This window comes from Polypterus senegalus, chromosome 5, assembly GCF_016835505.1.
Source record: "Polypterus senegalus isolate Bchr_013 chromosome 5, ASM1683550v1, whole genome shotgun sequence".
Lineage (NCBI taxonomy): Eukaryota > Metazoa > Chordata > Cladistia > Polypteriformes > Polypteridae > Polypterus > Polypterus senegalus.
The window spans coordinates 107209674-107229522 of NC_053158.1; the positions used below are offsets into that span (position 1 = coordinate 107209674).

Sequence of the window (19849 nt, forward strand, 5' to 3'; positions counted from 1 at the left end):
TGAAACGACAAGCATTCTCTGTATCAAACTGTAAACAAAATGAAACGGTAGATGCCAGCCCATTGCAAAGGGATGCAAATGGTGATCAAGGAAAGAGACGCTGACACAGTGCAGAGGCAGTGAGAGAATGCACATACAGCAAAATAAATGTTAATACAGTGCAAGAGCCACTCAGACTGCAAACAAGATATTGTACTGGTGATATGGACATTATTATACTCAGTCCATCATGCTGCCTGCCATTTATCTACATAATCCATGAAATATGTATGTAACATTGTCATTTTAAAAATGACTGTACATAGTAAGATATCATTTTGATTTAATATTTGCCTCCTGCTTGCTTCACTTGCCCACACCCAGGGTGTGCTATGCACCAGCCACTTCGCGTCTCTCTCTCTCATGTTGTGTAGGGCGGGGCTGAATGCATGCTGTGGAAATGCAGTTGCTCCTCTGAATCCCCCTCTTAAACAGTGATACAACAAGAAACAAATAAATTTTTTTTTAACGTCCTCTACGCTCGATCAGCTAGCTGGCTTGCTACTGCTTGTGCCGTGCTGTCTGATCTGCATGCCATGCAGCACTTCGAACATTTAAAAGCTTGTACAGCAGCTGTCCTTTACTCTCACTGCCTTGTCTCACGGGATGTTAAAGTGTCTCCAAGAAAATCACATTTCGTCTCCTTTCAAGCCTTCCAAGATATTTTTTTTTTTTTTATAATAGAGAGATATTTTATGTTTCCAGCTGATTGTAAAGTGTTGTTTTGCTTTTTATGATTAAAAACTAAAGTGGGTTTTATGCCAAGTTAGAAAGCAACATTGGTAAGTCACTCATGTCATAACATGTCTTCTGGTTGTTCTCACTTCAAGTACTGTAGAATAAATCAATGAAAATTGGAGAATGTACACACAGTAAAACAAAGAGACCTATATAATGCATCATCGTAACAAAACGAGTTTCTACTTCATGCATTATTTTATATGCCCAGCTGATTGAAGTGAATTTCACCAAAGCGCTATTCACAGAAAATTTGCTGCGTTGGTGCTTGCCCTTGCTTGTTGAATTATTCATTGACTAGCAAAATACCCGCGCTTCGCAGGGGAGAAGTAGTGTGTTAAAGAAGTAATGAAAAAGAAAAGGAAACATTTTAATAATAATGTAACATGATTGACAATGTAATTGTTTTGTCATTGTCATGAGTGTTGCTGGCATGCATATATATATACACACTGCTCAAAAGAATTAAAGGAACACTTTTTAATCAGAGTATAGCATAAAGTCAATGAAACTTATAGGATATTAATCTGGTCAGTTAAGTAGCAGAGGGGGTTGTTAATCAGTTGCAGCTGCTGTGGTGTTAATGAAATTAACAACAGATGCACTAGAGGGGCAACAATGACATGACCCCCAAAAAAACAGGAATGGTTTAACAGGTGGAGGCCACTGACATTTTTCCCTCCTCATCTTTTCTGACTGTTTCTTCACTAGTTTTGCATTTGGCTACAGTCAGTGTCACCACTGGTAGCATGAGGCGATAACTGGACCCTACAGAGGTTGCACAGGTAGTCCACCTTCTCCAGGATGGCACATCAATACGTGTCATTGCCAGAAGGTTTGCTGTGTCTCCCTGCACAGTCTCAAAGGCATGGAGGAGATTCTAGGAGACAAGCAGTTACTCTAGGAGAGCTGGAGAGGGCCATAGAAGGTCAATAACCCATCAGCAGGACCAGTATCTGCTCCTTTGGGCAAGGAGGAACAGGATGAGCACTGCCAGAGCCCTACAAAATGACCTCCAGCAGGCCACTGGTGTGAATGTCTCTGACCAAACAACCAGAAAGACTTCATGAGGGTGACCCAAGGGCACCATGTCCTCTAATGGGCCCTGAGCTCACTGCCCAGCAGCATGCAGTTCGATTGGCATTCGCCATAGAATACCAGAATTGGCAGATGCACCAATGGTGCCCTGTGCTTTTTACAGATGAGAGCAGGTTCACCCTGAGCACGTGACAGAAGTGAAAGGGTCTGGAGAAGCCATGGAGAACATTATGCTGCCTGTAACATCATTCAGCATGAGCAGTTTGGTGGTGGGTTAATGATTGTCTGGGGAGGCATATCGATGGAGGGTCACACAGACCGCTACAGGCTTGACAAAGGCACCTTGGCTGCCATTAGGTATCAGGATGAAATCCTTGGACCCATTGTCAGACCCTATGCTGGTACAGTGGCTCCTGGTGCACAACAATTCCTGGCCTCATGTGGTGAGAGTATGCAGGCAGTTCCTGGAGGATGAAGGAATTGATACCATTGACTGGCCACCACACTTTCCTGACCTAAATCCAATAGAACACCTCTGGGACATTATGTTTTGGTCCATCCAATGCCACCAGGTTGCACCTCAGACTGTCCAGGAGCTCAGTGATGCCCTGGTCCAGATCTGGGAGGAGATCCCCACAACACCATCTGTCATCTCATTAGAAGCATGCACCGATGTTGTCAGGCATGTATACAAGAACACAGGGGCCATACAAAGTGCTGCATACAATTTTGAGTTGCTGCAATTCAATTTTGGCAAAATGGACTAGCCTGCCACAATTTTTTCACTCTGATTTTTGGGGCGTCTTTGAATTCAGGGATCTGTAGGTTGATCATTTTCATTTCCAAACGATGTGGCATCCTTTCGTTCCTAACACATTACCCAGTCTATATCAGTATAGATATCCAGGAGGATTTCTTTTCCCCATTGAGATCTGATGTGTTTTCAAAGTGTTCCTTTAATTTTTTGAGCAGTTTATTATATATATATATATATATATATATATATATATATATATATATATATATATATATACACACACACACACACACACACACATATATATATATATATATATATATATACACATATATATATGTACACATATATACAGTCTTTGGGGTGCGAGCAACTGTTGCTGGGGGTGCCAAAATCCATGAAGGAAGAAAAATGAAAAACATTATTTGTACAAAATCTTAATTTATTTATCCATTCCTAAATAATGAAATGGGCAGGCTATTTCGTATCAGTGCAATACGCTGCTTGTTAAAACAGATGAGTCCTGCTCTTACGTGCAAGTCTGCGTGGATATTATGAACTATTGTTTCTGTTCAAGTTCTATTTACATTTTAAATAAAAGGAATTTTTATTTAGTCGACAGAATATTAATCCGGAATAAATCAACTCAAACCTTAAATAACTTATAATATTTTGCTCTCCATAAAAATATATCCTGTCTAAATTACACAAGTTAGAAATAAAGTAAACGTTAAAAGAACATTCAAATTTCTTTACTCTTATGTAATTTTATATAAAAAATAAACTTAAATTTTAAATATCCCAAAAGATTTTGCTCTCCATAAAATATATCCTGTCAAAATTATACAAATTCAAATATGAACATGGTGCATAACAAAACCTGGAAATATAAATAAAATTTGTTCTTTTCAGCAATAAGAAATCAAATCATTCAGTTGTCTTTGCTCTTATGTCATTTTATCAGAGCTGGACGCCTGGCATCTTTTTTTGGAGATTGTCAGGATGGACTGCAGGTGCTCATCAGTGAGGCGACTCCTGTGTGCTGTTTTGTTAGTCTTCATGACTGAGAAGAGCTTCTCACACAGATATGTGCTACCAAACATGCACAAGGTTCGAGCCGCATGTAGACGGAGCTGGAGCATTTGTGCGGGAATGGAGAGAATAAACTGTGTGGGCCCTGCAGTATCGTACTTTGCCTTCAGTGTGCCATTACACTGCAGCTCAATCACCTCCATCTGAATCTGCACAGGTGCAGTTTCCACATCAACGGCAAATGGGTTGCAAAACAACTCAAAATTCTTTTTTTGTTCTTCAAAGTCACCAAAGCGCCGTGCGAACTCAGTGCGCAGTGTGCTCAGTTTATCAGCAAAATGCTTATTTGGGAACACTGTTGTGCCGACTTGGTTCAACATTACTTGGCAACAGGGAAAGTGTGGCAAGTTGCACTGGTGCATTTGCGTCTCCCATAAAAGTAGCTTCACTTGAAATCACTTTGTGATTTTGCACGGGTAAAACTGTCTGCTGAAGTGTCAGATTCTTCTTCAACTCTTCTGCTTTCTGTATCTTGTGCATTGCATTCAGGTCTTTCAGGTTATCTTGATGTTTTGTCTCATAGTGCCATCTTAGATTAAATTCTGTAATTACAGCCACATTAGCTCCACAAATGAGACACACGGGTTTACCGGCAATGTCAGTAAACATATACTCAGCCTCCCATCGGTTTTTAAAGGCTCTATGTTCAGAATGACCTTTTCTCTTCGGCATCGTGTGGGCTAGCTTCGCAATAACTTGCAGCATCATAAGCTAGACTTGATTAACGCAGTAAGTGTTCGGCAAGGCAGCTGAAGCGCTGCATTATGGGATCTGTAGTTTATTGTGTTACCAGCGCTTCATCTCCCCGGGCCATTAATAACAATAATACAGTATATAAAATGATCTCGCGGGCTGGATTTAATTACACGCCGGGCCGGATGTGGCCTATGAGGCCTTGAGTTTGACAGATATGGAGTAAATAGAACTTGAAAATATATATTTTTTCGAATGTGATCGCGCAATTTAGATCGAGTTGACGTGCACTACAGTGCATCGAGCCCGCGTGCTATTATGGTTTTGCCTGTGTGCCTCAATAAGTTACCCTCCCCTCGCTCTTACTTTTTTACCGTTCATCTAATGAATACACTAAGTATGGCTTTACCAAAACAATCATTGATCGTGAATAAAGTATCCATTATTCATAAGGCTTCAATTGGTGATCTGTCTTTCTGCGTTAACCGCATATTTTTTCATACGTCTCAAACCAAGGGGATGCGAAGTTAAAATGAATAAAAATGCGTGCGTACATACTCAGTGCATCCCCTCTCGGGAATCGAACCTCGGACGTCGGCGCTAAGGCGAAGCCTCTACTATTGCGCCACGGCATGTGGTTTATCTATTTGAGCGTAGCAGTGTAATTCGGTTTTTGTTCAGCACTCTGGAACTGTTGCTTTTTGTCTGCGCACTGTGTCAGTTCACGTGAGCTGCTGAATATGGTTTTATATGTCACTCGCTCGCTTCTAATTGTTTCGCTGCCTTCTTAATTATATAATGCATGTTTTCTTAAGTGCTTTTTGGAGCTCTTCCTGGTTTTCTACATAATGCGTAATTACGTGGGAGACGTGATGATGTCACATGAAACTCCGCCCCCCCACGGCTTTTCGAGCTCAACTCCATTACAGTAAATGGAGAAAAATAACTTCTAGTTATGACCATTATGCGTAGAATTTCGAAATGAAACCTGCCCAGCTTTTGTAAGGAAGCTGTAAGGAATGAGCCTGCCAAATTTCAGCCTTCTACCTACACGGCAAGTTGGAGAATTAGTGATGAGTCAGTGAGTCAGTCAGTCAGTGAGGGCTTTGCCTTTTATTAGTATAGATAATTCGACCAGTTTAGGAAACTTTTTTTTTTTTTTTTTTTTTTTAAATACCAATCCCCTATAATGCTTTGAGAGGCCAGAGTGATATCCTCTGTAACAGCCAACATTGATGGGAAAGCCCTCTGGGTATATAAAGCTGATCATCTGCATTACAGACTCTGTAGGACAAGTTATCTGTGCTTGTAGCCAAATGTACAGGTCCATCTTCAAGTTCTACGTCAACGTAAGAGAAGGTGGCTTGTGCCCTACGCAAAATAATTAGCCACTATCTGAGTAAACTCTATGAAATAATAATAATAACAAAAGATTTATTACTATTTAGAAGTTGTTTCTATGTTTTTGATGGAATAAAAAGTGCAAAGAATCAGCACTGATAGTTTAGAGAGACTTCAGCATGACCTCAAAAAACAGAATGAGCCAGTGGTTTCATTCATGATACACCACTTAGAATTTTCTGCCTTTAAAAGACCTACACATTTTTTCCAACTTTTGACTACAATTTTGGTATTTCTGCTTTGTTTTGATGAAATCTATGATTTTGTGTCACTGACTGCATTCTTTCTTGCTTGATCTCACAGAGGCACGGTGGTGCAGTGGTTGGCACTGCTGCTACACAGTTCAGGTCATCTTTTTGGCCACATTAATGAAATATATACAGCATAAATAATGAGTTCTCTCTGCTTGTGACATTGGAATGTATTATAATAAACAGTTATGATTTTAAAAAGTTAAATGTATGAATAGCAAATATCCAAAGTGCTTGGCTAGACCCCTGCATAGAGTAGGTCCATCTACTTTTTTAGTTGCAGCTGACATCTTTAAATTGCCAGCTGTCAACAGAGTTTCTGAGCAACTGTGAAGATGGTTTCAAACGGGTCCGACATTATCAAATACTAGACAGTAAAACTGTCTGACTGAGAAATGTTATAAGCCATTAAGCAAATATAAGTTGTTACCAGAACCAAGATGCTAAAACCATAACTCATCTTGATAAATGGAATGCCATGAATCATTAACCAGAAAAATTGTTCAAGGTTTTTTGGCAATGTGCAGGTCGATCTTCGAGTGCCATGTCAGTATAAGAGAAGGAGGTGTGTGCCTTTGCATGCATAATAATTAGCCACAAGCAGATAAAAAACAGACTTTGAAGAAGTCTGACAGGCCCCCCAAACCACCCCAACACAGGAAACACAATGAAATAATAATAATAATAATGAAAGGTTTATTACTATTTACAACACATTTCTATCTTTTTAATTGAAGAAAAAGTGCAAAGCATCAGCACAAACAGTTTGGGGAGCCTTCAACATGACTTCAAAAAATAGAACAAACAAGCAGCTTCAATCATGACCTACATATGTTTTCCAACTTTTGACTATGATTTCAGCATTTCTGCTTTGTTTTGACAAAATTTATGATTGCATGTCTCTGACTGCATACCTTCTTCTTTGATATCATGGTGGTGCAGCGATTAGCACTGATGCTGCTCAGTTCAGGTCACCTTTTTGGCCAAAATAATCAGTCTAGTACAGTTAGCAAATGTTTCCCTAGCCCTCAGGGACACTTTAAAGACGACTGCACCATTATTATTCAGGCAAACATTTCTGTGATTTAGGGGACAAAACGAACATGGCAATGTTCACTCATCACTACTTGTGAGTAAGAAGCTACTGCTTTTAGGGATATTGCCCCATTTGAAGCAAAAAGAGAAAAAGAATACCTTCTAATGAACCAATCCGAGTATAGTAGAGCATTAACACGCATTTCAGCTGATAGAGGTGCATCTGTGTACAATTAATCATTAATAAACATGTTTTTTTTTTTTTTAAATAAAAAAATATTACAAAACTTTTTTTTCCAGTAAATGAAAACCCTGTGGGAGGTTACTAGCCACTCTCATTTTTCAATGCATGCATTTTTTCGGTGTGCATTTGTCACCATGGTCTTTTGTCTGCGCCAGTTTATGGCTCAAACTTCATCAAAAAGAATCATATAATCCTTAAAGTTAACACAATGAATAGAACACTGAAAGCATACAACAACACCTTTACTACTGGATCATATTGTAATGTATTCCAAAGCAAACCTATATAAATGAATACTCTAATATAATGCTAATTAGGTAAATTTATATAAAAATTTACAAAGCATCTAGATTTTCACAGTGACAGTATCCATTTAGCAGGTTGAGGAGGCTTAGTATGACATGGCTATGATTTTGATAAGGATTAGAGTGGAGGATGCAATTATTTATCTGCTCCACAAGGTTTATTCTCACCTGGACAATTCTGGCAGCACTGTGAGGAATGTTTTTAATTTCTCCAGCGCCTTCAATACCATCCAGCCATCCCTGTTAAAGGATAAGGTCAGAGATATGCAGGTGGATGAGCCTATGGTGTCCTGGATAATGGGACTATCTGTCGAGCAAAGCGGTTTGTGAGGCTCAAGGACTGTGTTTCTGATACTGATGTAAGCAGCACTGGAGCACCACAAGGAACAGTCTTGTCTTCTTTTCTCTTCACTCAGTACACCCCCGATTACCACTATAACTCAAGGTCATGTCACTTGCAGAAACTGTCAGAGGATTCTGCACTTATGGGGCTTATTGATAAAATGGATGAGGCAGGCCATAGGAGTCAGATGGAAAGGGTTGTTGCTTGGTGTAAAGATAATTGTCTGCATTTTAACATCAGCAAAAACAAAGGAATTGGTTATTGACTTTCGCCACACCAAAGAGCCTTTATGTCCAGTCACTATTAAAGGAGTGGGGTGCACTCCTACAAGTACTTGGGGGCCCACACTGATGACAATTTCGACTGGTCTCAGAACACAGAGGAACTATATAAGAAAGGGCAGACCGGGCTTTTTTCCTTAGGAGACTGTGTTACTTTAATGTGGGAAATGACATCCTTCATATCTTCTAAAACACTATGCAATGTTCTACTTAGTGTTGTTCTGGGCTGGTAACATTATTTCAAGACAGGACCATCAAATTAAGATGGTAATTAAAAGGGAAGGCTCAGTTATATAATGTACTCTGGACCTCCTGCTGTAGCGAAGGAGAGAATTAAAACAAAACTGAGTGCCACTATGAACAATTTTGCACAACCTCTCTCTGAAACACTAACACTGACTACTTTCAGTCAATGAATTATTTAGCAGAAGTGTGTCAAGAAATGCTACTGGGTTTCCTTTGTATCAACAGCAGTATGCCTGCATAATGCCTCACTCCAACTGTGACAGTCAAGTCAGAACTTTTCTATCTTTTGAATTGTTCTGCTTTATAATCATTCAGCTGTGTGTTCAGACTCACTCTCTCTCTCTATTGTACCACAAAAAAGGCTAACACACATAAGGAAATCTTAATTTGCAATTTGTATTATAAATATAAAGGGGCCTGCTTAATAACGACTTCACATTTTATTACTTATAAATATGAATGTGACTTCACCACTTGACCAGATTCTATGACAAATGATAATCTGGTATAAACAACTCCTGTGCACTGGTTTACATACAACATTCGTATCACTTTGTCTCAATGGACATTTGGTCAATCTGTGGATTCATTTCAACCTGAAAAGAAATGTTAACAAAAAAACTGCCACCTGAATCGGCAATACAGACAGACACCAATTTATCTAAAATCTTGAAAAATAAACTGGACTGAACACACAACTGAACTTTCCCTTAAAGTGTGAGTTGCCATGAAGCAGCAACTCTAACTACTATGCCATCAGGTTGTCTCAAGTGCAATACAAGATCATTCAAATTCATGATAAAGACCAGGGAAATACAAATTAGGAAAAGCATAATAAAATAAAATGCAAAGGAGTAATAGAAGTTCATGAACAGGACTGTCTTGTTTAACATGATTTCACTAGATACAGTTGCTCTTCAGTTGAAAATAAACTTTTTTACTTCTTATTAGTATACAGTATTTCTTTGAACAGTTGTAAAAGTATAATGAGGGTAAATAAATAACTTTTTAAAGTCAACAGTATTATTGAATGTTTCCCTCTCGTTCCACTTCGAAAACTCTTTCCTTTGGGCTTCATTGCATGCACTTACACACATTAACATGTTATAATTATTAGCTGGTCCACTCTGCAAAGTTCTTTAGTGGTTTTCAACAACCACAATTCTCAGGTGACTCATTTCTAAGCTGGTTTTTACAAGAAGCTGACAATAAAATGTTTGCAATATAACCACATTATACTGCACAGTAAACACAGTAGTGGCAAGAAAAGAAAGTGAACAGTGTCCACATCCATTCTTCCATCATCTTCTCAGCAGAGGACTTCTGAAGCTCTGTTATTCTGACCATTTGGTTCTTTATCACCTCCCTTTCTATATCACATCTTTCCTGGTTACTCAGTTTGGGCAGCCAGCCAATTTTAAGAAGAGTCCTGGTGGCTACAAATTTTTCAGTTCAGTTACTGAGGCCACCTTGCTCCTGGCAACATTTAAAGTTTGAGAAATGGGTTTATACACCTGCCCGGATCTATTTCTAACCACAATCTGATCGTGGTGGTCTACAAAGAGTGCCTTGGACTTCATGGCATGATTTTCATCCTGACATACAGAGTGAATTGTGGAACCTTATCTACACAGGAGTGTGCCTTTCTAAACTAAGTCCAATCAATTCTATTTGCAGCAGGAAGACTACAATCAAGTTTTAGACTCCTCTCAACGATAATTAAAGCAAACAAGATGCACCTGACCACAATTTGGTGTGCTAGAGCAAAATATACAGAAATATTACTGATTGACTAACTGACTAACTAATCAACAAATACGCTATTTCCCATTCCATTAAAAAGCTGCAATTTAGCAGGATTATACATCATTGGTAGTAAAAGAAAGAAAGAAAGAAAGAAAGAAAGAAAGAAAGAAAGAAAGAAAGAAAATTTTTATATATTTATATTTATGGTTAAAAAGAGAATACCCCAAAATGCTTTAACTGATTTCACTGAATTTGGGGACGTTACAGAAAAAAAGAAAACCTGCTGCGTTTTTATATTTGTCAGTGTGATGCACTTGGCCAAGCTTGCACTTCATTTAATTGTGTATACTTAATGTGGCAATAAATCTGAAATGAACCGATTACATGGCGGAACAGAATGACATGCAATTTTTTCTATGGATGATGGAGATGCTGTTTATCGGAATGTGATAGAAAGAGAACAGGAAGGTGCTTTAGAGAGAATAAACATAATCAGTAACTTTTTTTGGGCTAGACATTTACTCAAACCCACAGTATAATAAAGCAATTCTAATTTTAGGCTTTGATGCTAATGGAGAGTCTGAACTTTTACCAGTTGTCAGCTTTGAATGACCCAACTTTAAATCACCCTTATAACATTATTAAATAGAACTATAGGTGATGTCCTTTTAAATGACATTCTGCTGCAATTGGCCTCCAAACAGTAGATTCTTTGATGGTACATGTTGTACCAAGGATGGGGTATCGATACTAAAAGATCTTTGTTTCCAATCCTGACCTTTTAATTTAAACATCGATGTTCACATTAAAAGTATCAATATTACATTTTCAATAGCATGCAAATGTATTAGAAATTATTTTTAAAAAGCATTTTATAGTGAAAACATGATTAAACATGTCATATTGTGTAAAACAGGAACTGCTTTTTCTTCCATGTTTTTCATTGCCCCGCAATAACACTGGCAGTGCTGCAGTCCAACAGCCAAAGCAGTAGAGCAGTGTAAAAGTGAAGTTGTTTGATGTTATTTTACTTTACTGATTGGACAATAATGAAGCAAAATGTGATTACACATCACAAAACTGTACGTTAATGCGGCAACACGACAAACCTAGTAAAAAACATAAAAGTCAGTCACATTGCCGAACACACGGAGTTACAACAGAGGTGCAGAGACACTTGCTGCAGTCCACTTTTAAATGACTTGATATTACCTTTAAATCCCATTCCCTAGCATTATACCTAAATGTCACTCAGGCCGTAAAAACATTGCTGAAAACAGCAGTCCCGAGTGTTATTCAGGCAATGGTACAGTCATGTTTTCTCCTCCCCCCAACCCCCCCCAATGTAGGCATGTTTAGTAATAATGGCATCTCATAAAACATGCTTTTCAGCTGTCCAAGTGTCACACGCTCTTGACAGTGATACGAGCAGAGATGTTGAGGTGCATCTCCTCAGCAGTGATGACAAAGAGAATTTGTCTTCAGTCAGAGAAAATTAAAAATGTTATTCTGAATTCCACACATACTCTAAGTTTTTATAGAAGATTAACTATTCTTCCAAGACAACACTGGCTACATCAGCACTAACCTCAGTAATACCTGGTATCAGATCAAAAAGAAAACAAGCAGTATTACCAATCACTATGCTATATGTATTTCATGGTATTATTTAGTTGCCCTGGCTCTTTTTCATGCAATGTTTAAAATGTTCAATCCATTGCAAGGGACATATACATGTACAGCCTATAAATGTTATTTTTATTTGCAATTAGTTAAAGTAAAACACAATTAATTGTTAGCTATGGTCATGGGAAAAAAGAAGTTTGAACTTACAACTGACTAAAATGCTTGAATGAGCAAATTAAACAAATGGATATTATAAACATCTAATAATGATAATAATATATACTCAAAAACTCACATTATTTTATGGATTACCTATTTAATTCAAAAAAATACAGTTTCCTGTAAAATTCTGTTTTGCAATGATCATCATCAAAAGCCAAGGTCAATCAGTAGGAAAAGCAGGAATTAATCTACAGCAAAAATGTTTTACTTGCATGCAATTGCATGTGTATGTTTAAGAGTAAGTAACTCCAGTGAACGAATAATATTAGCCCTTGGTTTAAAAAATAAATATATATAGGCCTACATGCTGTGTACAGAAAAATACATACTTAGTTACATAGTACTTCTGATAAATCTGATTAACATGTGGCACTATAGCTGAGGCCCGTTATCTTAGAAAATTTACCAGCTGAAGCCAGGTAACACATATGGTACATGTATATTTATGAGAGATTTAATTTTTTGATTTTTAATAAGTTTGCAGAGCCTTTCTGAAAACATGCTTTCTTTTGTCATTGTGGGTTACTAACTGTAGACTGACAGTCAAAAATGGCAAATCTATCCATTTAAAATTAAATCTAAAGGAGTCTGAATGCTTTCTGAATTCACTATATATACAAGTTTAACTTGTATAGAAGTTTTACCCAGTCATTAAATTAGCATGTTGCACATTTTCAAGTGCACTTCAAGAGCACATTCACTTGGAGGACATGACTGCAGCCATTCATTGAACTAACATACTCAACACACATTAACTATTAGGTGGTAAAGGGCGAAAGAGATAACTAGCCAGTTAGTGACACGGGATGATTAGGGACCAGAATGAACAAAGCAATTCAGCCAGTATATCAGGAAACATCCTATTCTATTCCAAAGATGCCCTTTTATCTTTTATGACCACAAAGACTCAGGTACTCTGTTTTAAGTCTGATCAGAAAAATAATGGTGTTTTTACGGCATGCTGTCCCTGTCACTGCACTGGGGCATTGGGATCCACACAAAGACCACTGAGTAAGCAACTCCTGATGGACTCACCTACACCTTTTCCAGTAGCAACTCAAGCTTTTCCAAGATGGTCTCCCATATAAGTACTGGCTGGGCCGAGTTTACTACACAAAACTCCTGACCATATGTGATAATGGCGGTGTACAATAAATGGTAATTTAATAGCTTAATTTGTGGAGTTAGCTCCTGCTTCACCAACTCAACCTGGGACAAAATTTGAAATACTGCTTGCCACTGCACTGAATTGTTGGTCGAACTCAAGATTACCTCTACCCTGACTTATGAGCAAGATACCAAAAGTACTTGAACTCTTTCAGTTAGGGAAGTTGCTCACTTCTTACCTGCATGGAACAATCCATTCTTTTGAGGGAGAAGACCATGAGGCAAGAGGTCAGATTTGGAAGTGTTAAATTTCATCCCAACTAAACCACACTCAGATGCCAACCATTTTAGTATACACCAGAGATCACAGTCTAATGAGGCCAAGAGGACATGAGCATCAGCAGCCAAACAGCAGATATCCAACTCTTAGGTGGTAAAACTTCCATCTTAGCATGAGGTGGACAAAGTTTCTGGCCTAATGGGCCACACTTTAATTTGTACAGGGGCTATGGAAGTTGCCCGTTATAAGTTCAGCCGGTGCAATCATGTGTTGTAGATCATGGTATTAAAGTTCAATTAAACTGTAATGGGATAAATTGACATAGATATCAGCCTAAGCAAGCTGAATAGGCATCCTTCAGTTCAATCAAAATTTATGAAAAAATTCTGACAGCCCTCACTTTAAGTCTTGAACTTGCACAGTCAGGAAATTGCTTTACTTTTGCTGGTCCTCAAATTTACTGGAATTTTCAATGCAATGAGTTACAGTATTACCTCATATTCAAATTTGCTTTAACATCTTAACAACTGAAAGATGTTCTCTAATGAACTTTCATGCAGCTTAAACTCTTCTAATTTTCATAATCATGTTGTAGCTAGCACTTATAGCACTCGCCTGTATACATAAACTCTTACAATAAGTCAATTGTTGCAGAGACTTGCAATACTCTGGTAGGTCTGCAAGACCCAATCCAAAACTTTACATAGCAGTGCAATTTTAGTGCTGTAGATATATGTTGGTGGTTGAGAAGCAGGGTAACCCTATTGACACTGGCTTGCAAATTAAACGTCTGTGGTGTTGGAGAATCTCAATGCTTCCAATGTTTTAGCTGTTGTTTAGACTCTGGGTCATAATGATGCATCAAATTTCCTTCCTCAATTATGAAATGCTTCTAGATTCATCAGGTTTAGATTCTTGTACATTTTGGTAAGCTTTGAGTGTAAATTCACTGTGAAGTATATGTGTATGTTTTTCAGCACAGAGAATATATTATCTCTTATACAGTACATTATGCACATTTCCATACATGTTTCACTTTACAGTATATTCACCTTTTCTCGAAAGCTTGCATATTGTTATCTTTCTAGTTAGCCAATAAAAGGTGTCATTTTACTTAACTTCTCACCACACCAAAACCTAAAATTATTACTGCCTTAGTATACAGTGGATTTAAATAAATGTCTATCAGCAAATAAACAAAAATTACTATTTGCTTTTACTCACTCAAAAGCTCCATCCTGTTCTCTTTTTATCAATTCTGAATAACAGCATCTTCTTCAGCTATAGAAAAAATTGTGCTTTATTCTGTTCAATCATGGCTATGCACTGACAAAAAAAAATATCCACCGAAGTGACTGACGGCGCTGCACAATATTTTTCTATTTCTAACTGTGCTTATTTCAGCATGGTCCCCATCCCTCCTCCACTCTTCTAATCTCACTCGAATCACAGAAGGAAAAACGACACCTCCCTTCAAATGTTGTCTGTGGGTTGTCAAGGAACTTTAAAAGGAAAAACTGGGCCCCAAGGCCACAAAGTTTGAGAAACATGACTATAAGATAAATACTGGAATCGAGTGTGGCAATGAAATTGCAATCCCAAAGTGGTTTAGGAAAAAAAAATGATAGATGCTTTTATTGATGCTCTTATTAAAACTTTGTGGCGATTGTAGTGCCCACTTTGACATTTGCACAAGGTGGCAGATACAGAAAGATGGTAGTAGGAGAATATACAAATAAACGCGTTTCTTACTGGACCAGTTGTGGAAAAACTGACTACACTTCCACATCTGGTGAGCACTTGCTAAAAAATGTCTTCAGGGACAGTCAGACTGTCAAGCAGACAAACATACACACAAATACAGTAATTTCATTTCAGTGCCCAGAAATGGAGGGACAATGTATAAAAGTGTTTCTATATGGTGTGACTGAAATGTATGCAAATACTCTTAAAGTCTGCAACGTGTACTTTAATCACATCTGAATTGTTTGATTTGCAATTTTAAACTATGGAACAGAGGTGTAATTCAAGGAAAAACATTATGGAGGGCACGATGCATGTATTATATACCAAAAACTTAAAATTCTGTTCACAAAGAACCAGAGGTTAAACTTACTTGTCTGCCTTGATAAAAAGGTTAGAAGGCAACTCCACGAGTTCATTGTGCTGCATATCCAGTACCTCTAAATGAGTGTGCTCAAGACGATCTGGTAGCCGCCGCAATTGGTTGTGACCAACAAGAAACTTTCTAAGGCTACTGTTACAGAACAACCTGAAAAAATAAAATTAGACTTAAAAAACTGTTATAACTTACCACTAGCATTGTACATCAGCTCACTGCAAATCTGATAAATAACAGTTTTAATGATTCTTTAAAAAGCATGATTTCCATCAATGAATTAGCCATGCCTCTTATAGTAAACAGTGATAAACATAATTGAAACCTTTCTTCTGTTCTTTCACCAGTTGCAAAATACAAGTTAAACAGCTAATATATACCAAGTACTGTAAATGAAGCATGCCATGTTCATTTTCCAGTCTACCATTGCTATTCATTTGGAATAAGTTTCCATAGGTTCACTTTCAGCATGTGTACTTAATTTATTATACTGTAGTAATGAACAAAAACAAAAGTAAACTCAGTCAATTCAAGTATTTGCATGTCTATTTAATTAAAGATCAAATTAAATTTCTGAAAACTAAAATGAGATCAATGAAAAAGCTCTTTTGAGTGTAAAGCAATACATCATGACCTCAAATATGGAAACAACTGAAAAACAAAAGAAAGCCTTAATTTTTTTTTTCTTGCATATAAACAATCCCAACATAAAGTTTCAAACTACTTCTGAGACTGGTTCCACTTACATATGTAAACTAACGTGAATAAAAGAAGGTATGAAAGAATGAGTACTTAATAAGGGTACGTTGTAAGTGAGACATTAAAATTCATCTTGATTTCCCTCCAATTATATAAAAATAAAACCTTACTTTTTAACTTTAAACGTAAGGTTGTACATTTTTTAACATACTTTTTCCAAAATAACACTTAAATCTTTGATTATTCCAGGTGAACTTCAGAAGTTAAAGTAATTTAACCAAGGCTTATTATATGCAGCATGTACTAAATTTAATTTGTATTAGACTCTGGATTCAGGTTGTTATTTGTGAAAAAATGTTGAACTGAAGAAACACCACATAACTGCTACCCTATGTCTATTTCTAGCAACATTTTTGAACTGTATCCTGTTAAAATCAAAATCATTCTTTTTCTAGTAAATATGAATTAGTTGCAAATAAATATGGATGTCATTTTATCTTATTTATACAAAATATCTTTGTGGGTGGTTAAGGGCTACTGTAGCTGTCATTCAGGAAATAAAGATCTCTGAAACGTATGGGTGTCATTATTTTAAAGATTTTAAACTTTAAAAGCTAAGCAGTGCATAATTTAAGTTGATACAAATACCATTTCATATTCCCTATGGCCCTGTGTATAAGTTCCTTCATTGTTTATCAGTAAGACTATCATTTCCAGCAACTGGAACATAGATTATCACCAAATTGCAGAGTGTTCATCCAATTCAGGCCACGCAGAGCACTGAATCTGAAAGTTTTGTACTAGTTAAATCCTAAATTTAACAGAACATTTACCCAATTTAAACATTTAATATGTTAGTGTAGATATTTCTAATTATTCTAATTTTATGGAATTCTAAACAGTATCAAAAAATGAAGGTGTTGCTGACACCAATTTGTTAATACCCACCTTGCAGGCAGTTCACAAATTTCATTAGAGCTAATATCTAAAACTTCAAGTTTCTTGCTTTCACATATCCAACCTGGCAGACTCTCCAAGCAGTTCCTTGAATTGGAAAAGTTAATAAACAATTTAAAGAAAACAGCAGTGTTAAGGGAAGCTTCTAATTTTCAATTCCATTTTAAATCCAATTTCCCCTTGCTAAATGCTTATAGTAAAAACAAGAAGTAAACTGAAAAGTTATTCTTGTCTTCTTATCCACTAATACATGATAAACAAAACCTACCACATATCTTATAAGATGTCAAAAAACATAAATAGTTTAAAAAAAAAAAAAGTTCTTTGGAATAGCTAAAGAAGTAAATAAAATTTGACTAGCTGTTTAGTAAAGAAAAGTGCTGGTATACTACATACCGAGAGACATCCATGTAGGTGAGATTGCTTGGGACAGGATAAACATCAAGTTGTTTAAGCTCTGAAAATAATTACACAACACTGAAATGACAATTTGGACAATAATTTTTAAAAAACTAAAATCACTGCTTCGATTTGTATTTATTTTAAAGCAGTTATAAATTACAGCAAAGACACAACAACAACAAGCAAAATGCAAATTAAGGGAGACAATTGTACGAGAAAACTATGTTAACTTAATCCTGTGATGTGTTGAGATTTGAACTTTTGAACAGCGCATTACTCCACAACCAAAGCCACAGTGCTGTAAATAGTAATATAAAGAAAAATAAACCATAATACATTTAAAATGGCTGTTGTGAATCTAATCCATTCCTGATAAACCAGAGGTTTAATGTTCATAACAGGAATAATAATTAGAATTAACTAAATGGAAATAAAGTTAAAGGGATCATTGGCCCCAATAAATTCAGAATTTATGCTCAAATAACATAAAAAATACATAACAATTATGCAGGATTAGTATATTAATAAAATCAGTCATCAAAAGAATCCTAATAAGAAATTTCCCTTTATTAAATTATATTTACTAAGGTTGTTTATTTGTGATTTGACACTTAAAAGTTTCACATTCAAAACAATGTCCTTTTCAGTCTTTCTTGGACTTTCCAACTCTTTCACAATCATTTTTGAAGCCACAATGAACAAGATAATGGAAGAAGACAAATGAGCAACATGCATGACAAGCAGACTGAACATAGCATGTGAACGCAAAGTTATCTAAGAGAAAAACTGAAACAGTGCTTGTGCATTACCAACAGCTGCGCCCCACAAGTATCCAATGGCACTGTGTTCTAGAGACTGCTGTAAAGTGTAATTGGAATGATCAGGTGTTAGTGCTAGTAGTGTGCGTTTGAATATCATCTCAGTCTCAGTCTTCTTAAAGAGGAAAATCCACCTTTAATTTGATTTCGAAGATGATAAATGGTATTAATATCTATACTGTTTTTTATACCAGATGGAGAGTTCTACAAAGGAAGGGTAATAAGGTATGTCACTATGTTTAAAACTTTATAATTTTTGAAACGTAAAGAACAGAATTAGAAAGGCTCAAAATGAAATGGACTTTGACTAAGTAATGAGTAAGAAAACAACCAACATGAGATCTCAGTTACCTTAAAATCTTTCAAAGAATAATAAAACAGAAGTTGAATATTTTTGAAGTTAAATGATAATTTAATATTTATTTATGTATTTACTTGTACAATCATAGTATGCAGTAATTCACCAAACACTTGCATTTTTAAGTGAAGCTTTATTTAGGGAAAAAAAGTCTTCAAAAGCAGCTGACAACTGGGCACAACTCTAAAAGAGAAACCATAGCCATAAAATTTAATGAAAATTTATAGTTCAAAGTTGCAAATTTAATGGTAACACACAACATGTAGAAACATTCTGGAAATATGTTAATAGCAAGTAAGTTTTTGATGGAAAATCATTAACAATTCAGACAGAAAACTTTGTCTTATAACTATTTGCGTAATACAATACTATTACTAAAAACAGGCCATAAATACTGTATGTATACAGGATATGATGTTAGAATGAAAATTTTAGGTAGTTTAACCTTCTCATTAAACCCTTCAATAATACAGAAACTCTAAGGGTGTGACTAGTAGGGCTTAGATTAAAAGTTAATACCATCATACACTATTATATTAGTGTAGCAAACATTTCAGAACATCCATTTGGAAGCCTGTGAGTAAGGACACATTGTAATAAGCAACCAGGTACAAACTATGCCAATAAACAATCTACTGTATAATAATCTAACTCTAATAAACATAATCCATTTGGTCCTTCCATCTTTCAATTTATTTTTGGAATATTCTGCTCAAATAATTACTAGATCATGACCCTGAACTGGATAAGCAAGTTAAAAAAAACTGATAGAATGGGAAATGGTAATAAATCTCCAAATGTACATTCTTAATGATGCTTGGTAACTCACTAGCAACAGAAATCATTTTGTTGTGGCAAAAACTGGCAGGGTGCAAACTCTTTTACAGTATGTGGTACATAATCGCAGCCTGTGTTTCTCACAAATAAGAACTGGGGACTATGTATTTGTAAAATGAGTAATGTACACAGACCTTTGGCAGCAGGTTAATTTCATACAAAACTTCTAAAGATAGCAGTCTCCCCTGCAGGGTATATGAATTAATTTTATCAGA

The 19849-nt window shown here is 36.4% G+C and overlaps 1 protein-coding gene across 1 annotated transcript in view; it reads right to left on the minus strand.

Moving 5' to 3' along the window:
* phlpp1 (PH domain and leucine rich repeat protein phosphatase 1) overlaps positions 1-19849 on the minus strand; it is a 239361-nt gene that overhangs the window by 51870 nt on the left and 167642 nt on the right. Inside the window, exons 8-10 of the mRNA XM_039753204.1 lie at positions 17616-17676; positions 17211-17306; positions 15561-15716 (exon numbers count right to left, since the gene is read on the minus strand). Coding sequence (XP_039609138.1) covers positions 15561-15716; positions 17211-17306; positions 17616-17676 — 313 coding nt within the window. The remainder of the gene's footprint in view (positions 1-15560; positions 15717-17210; positions 17307-17615; positions 17677-19849) is intronic.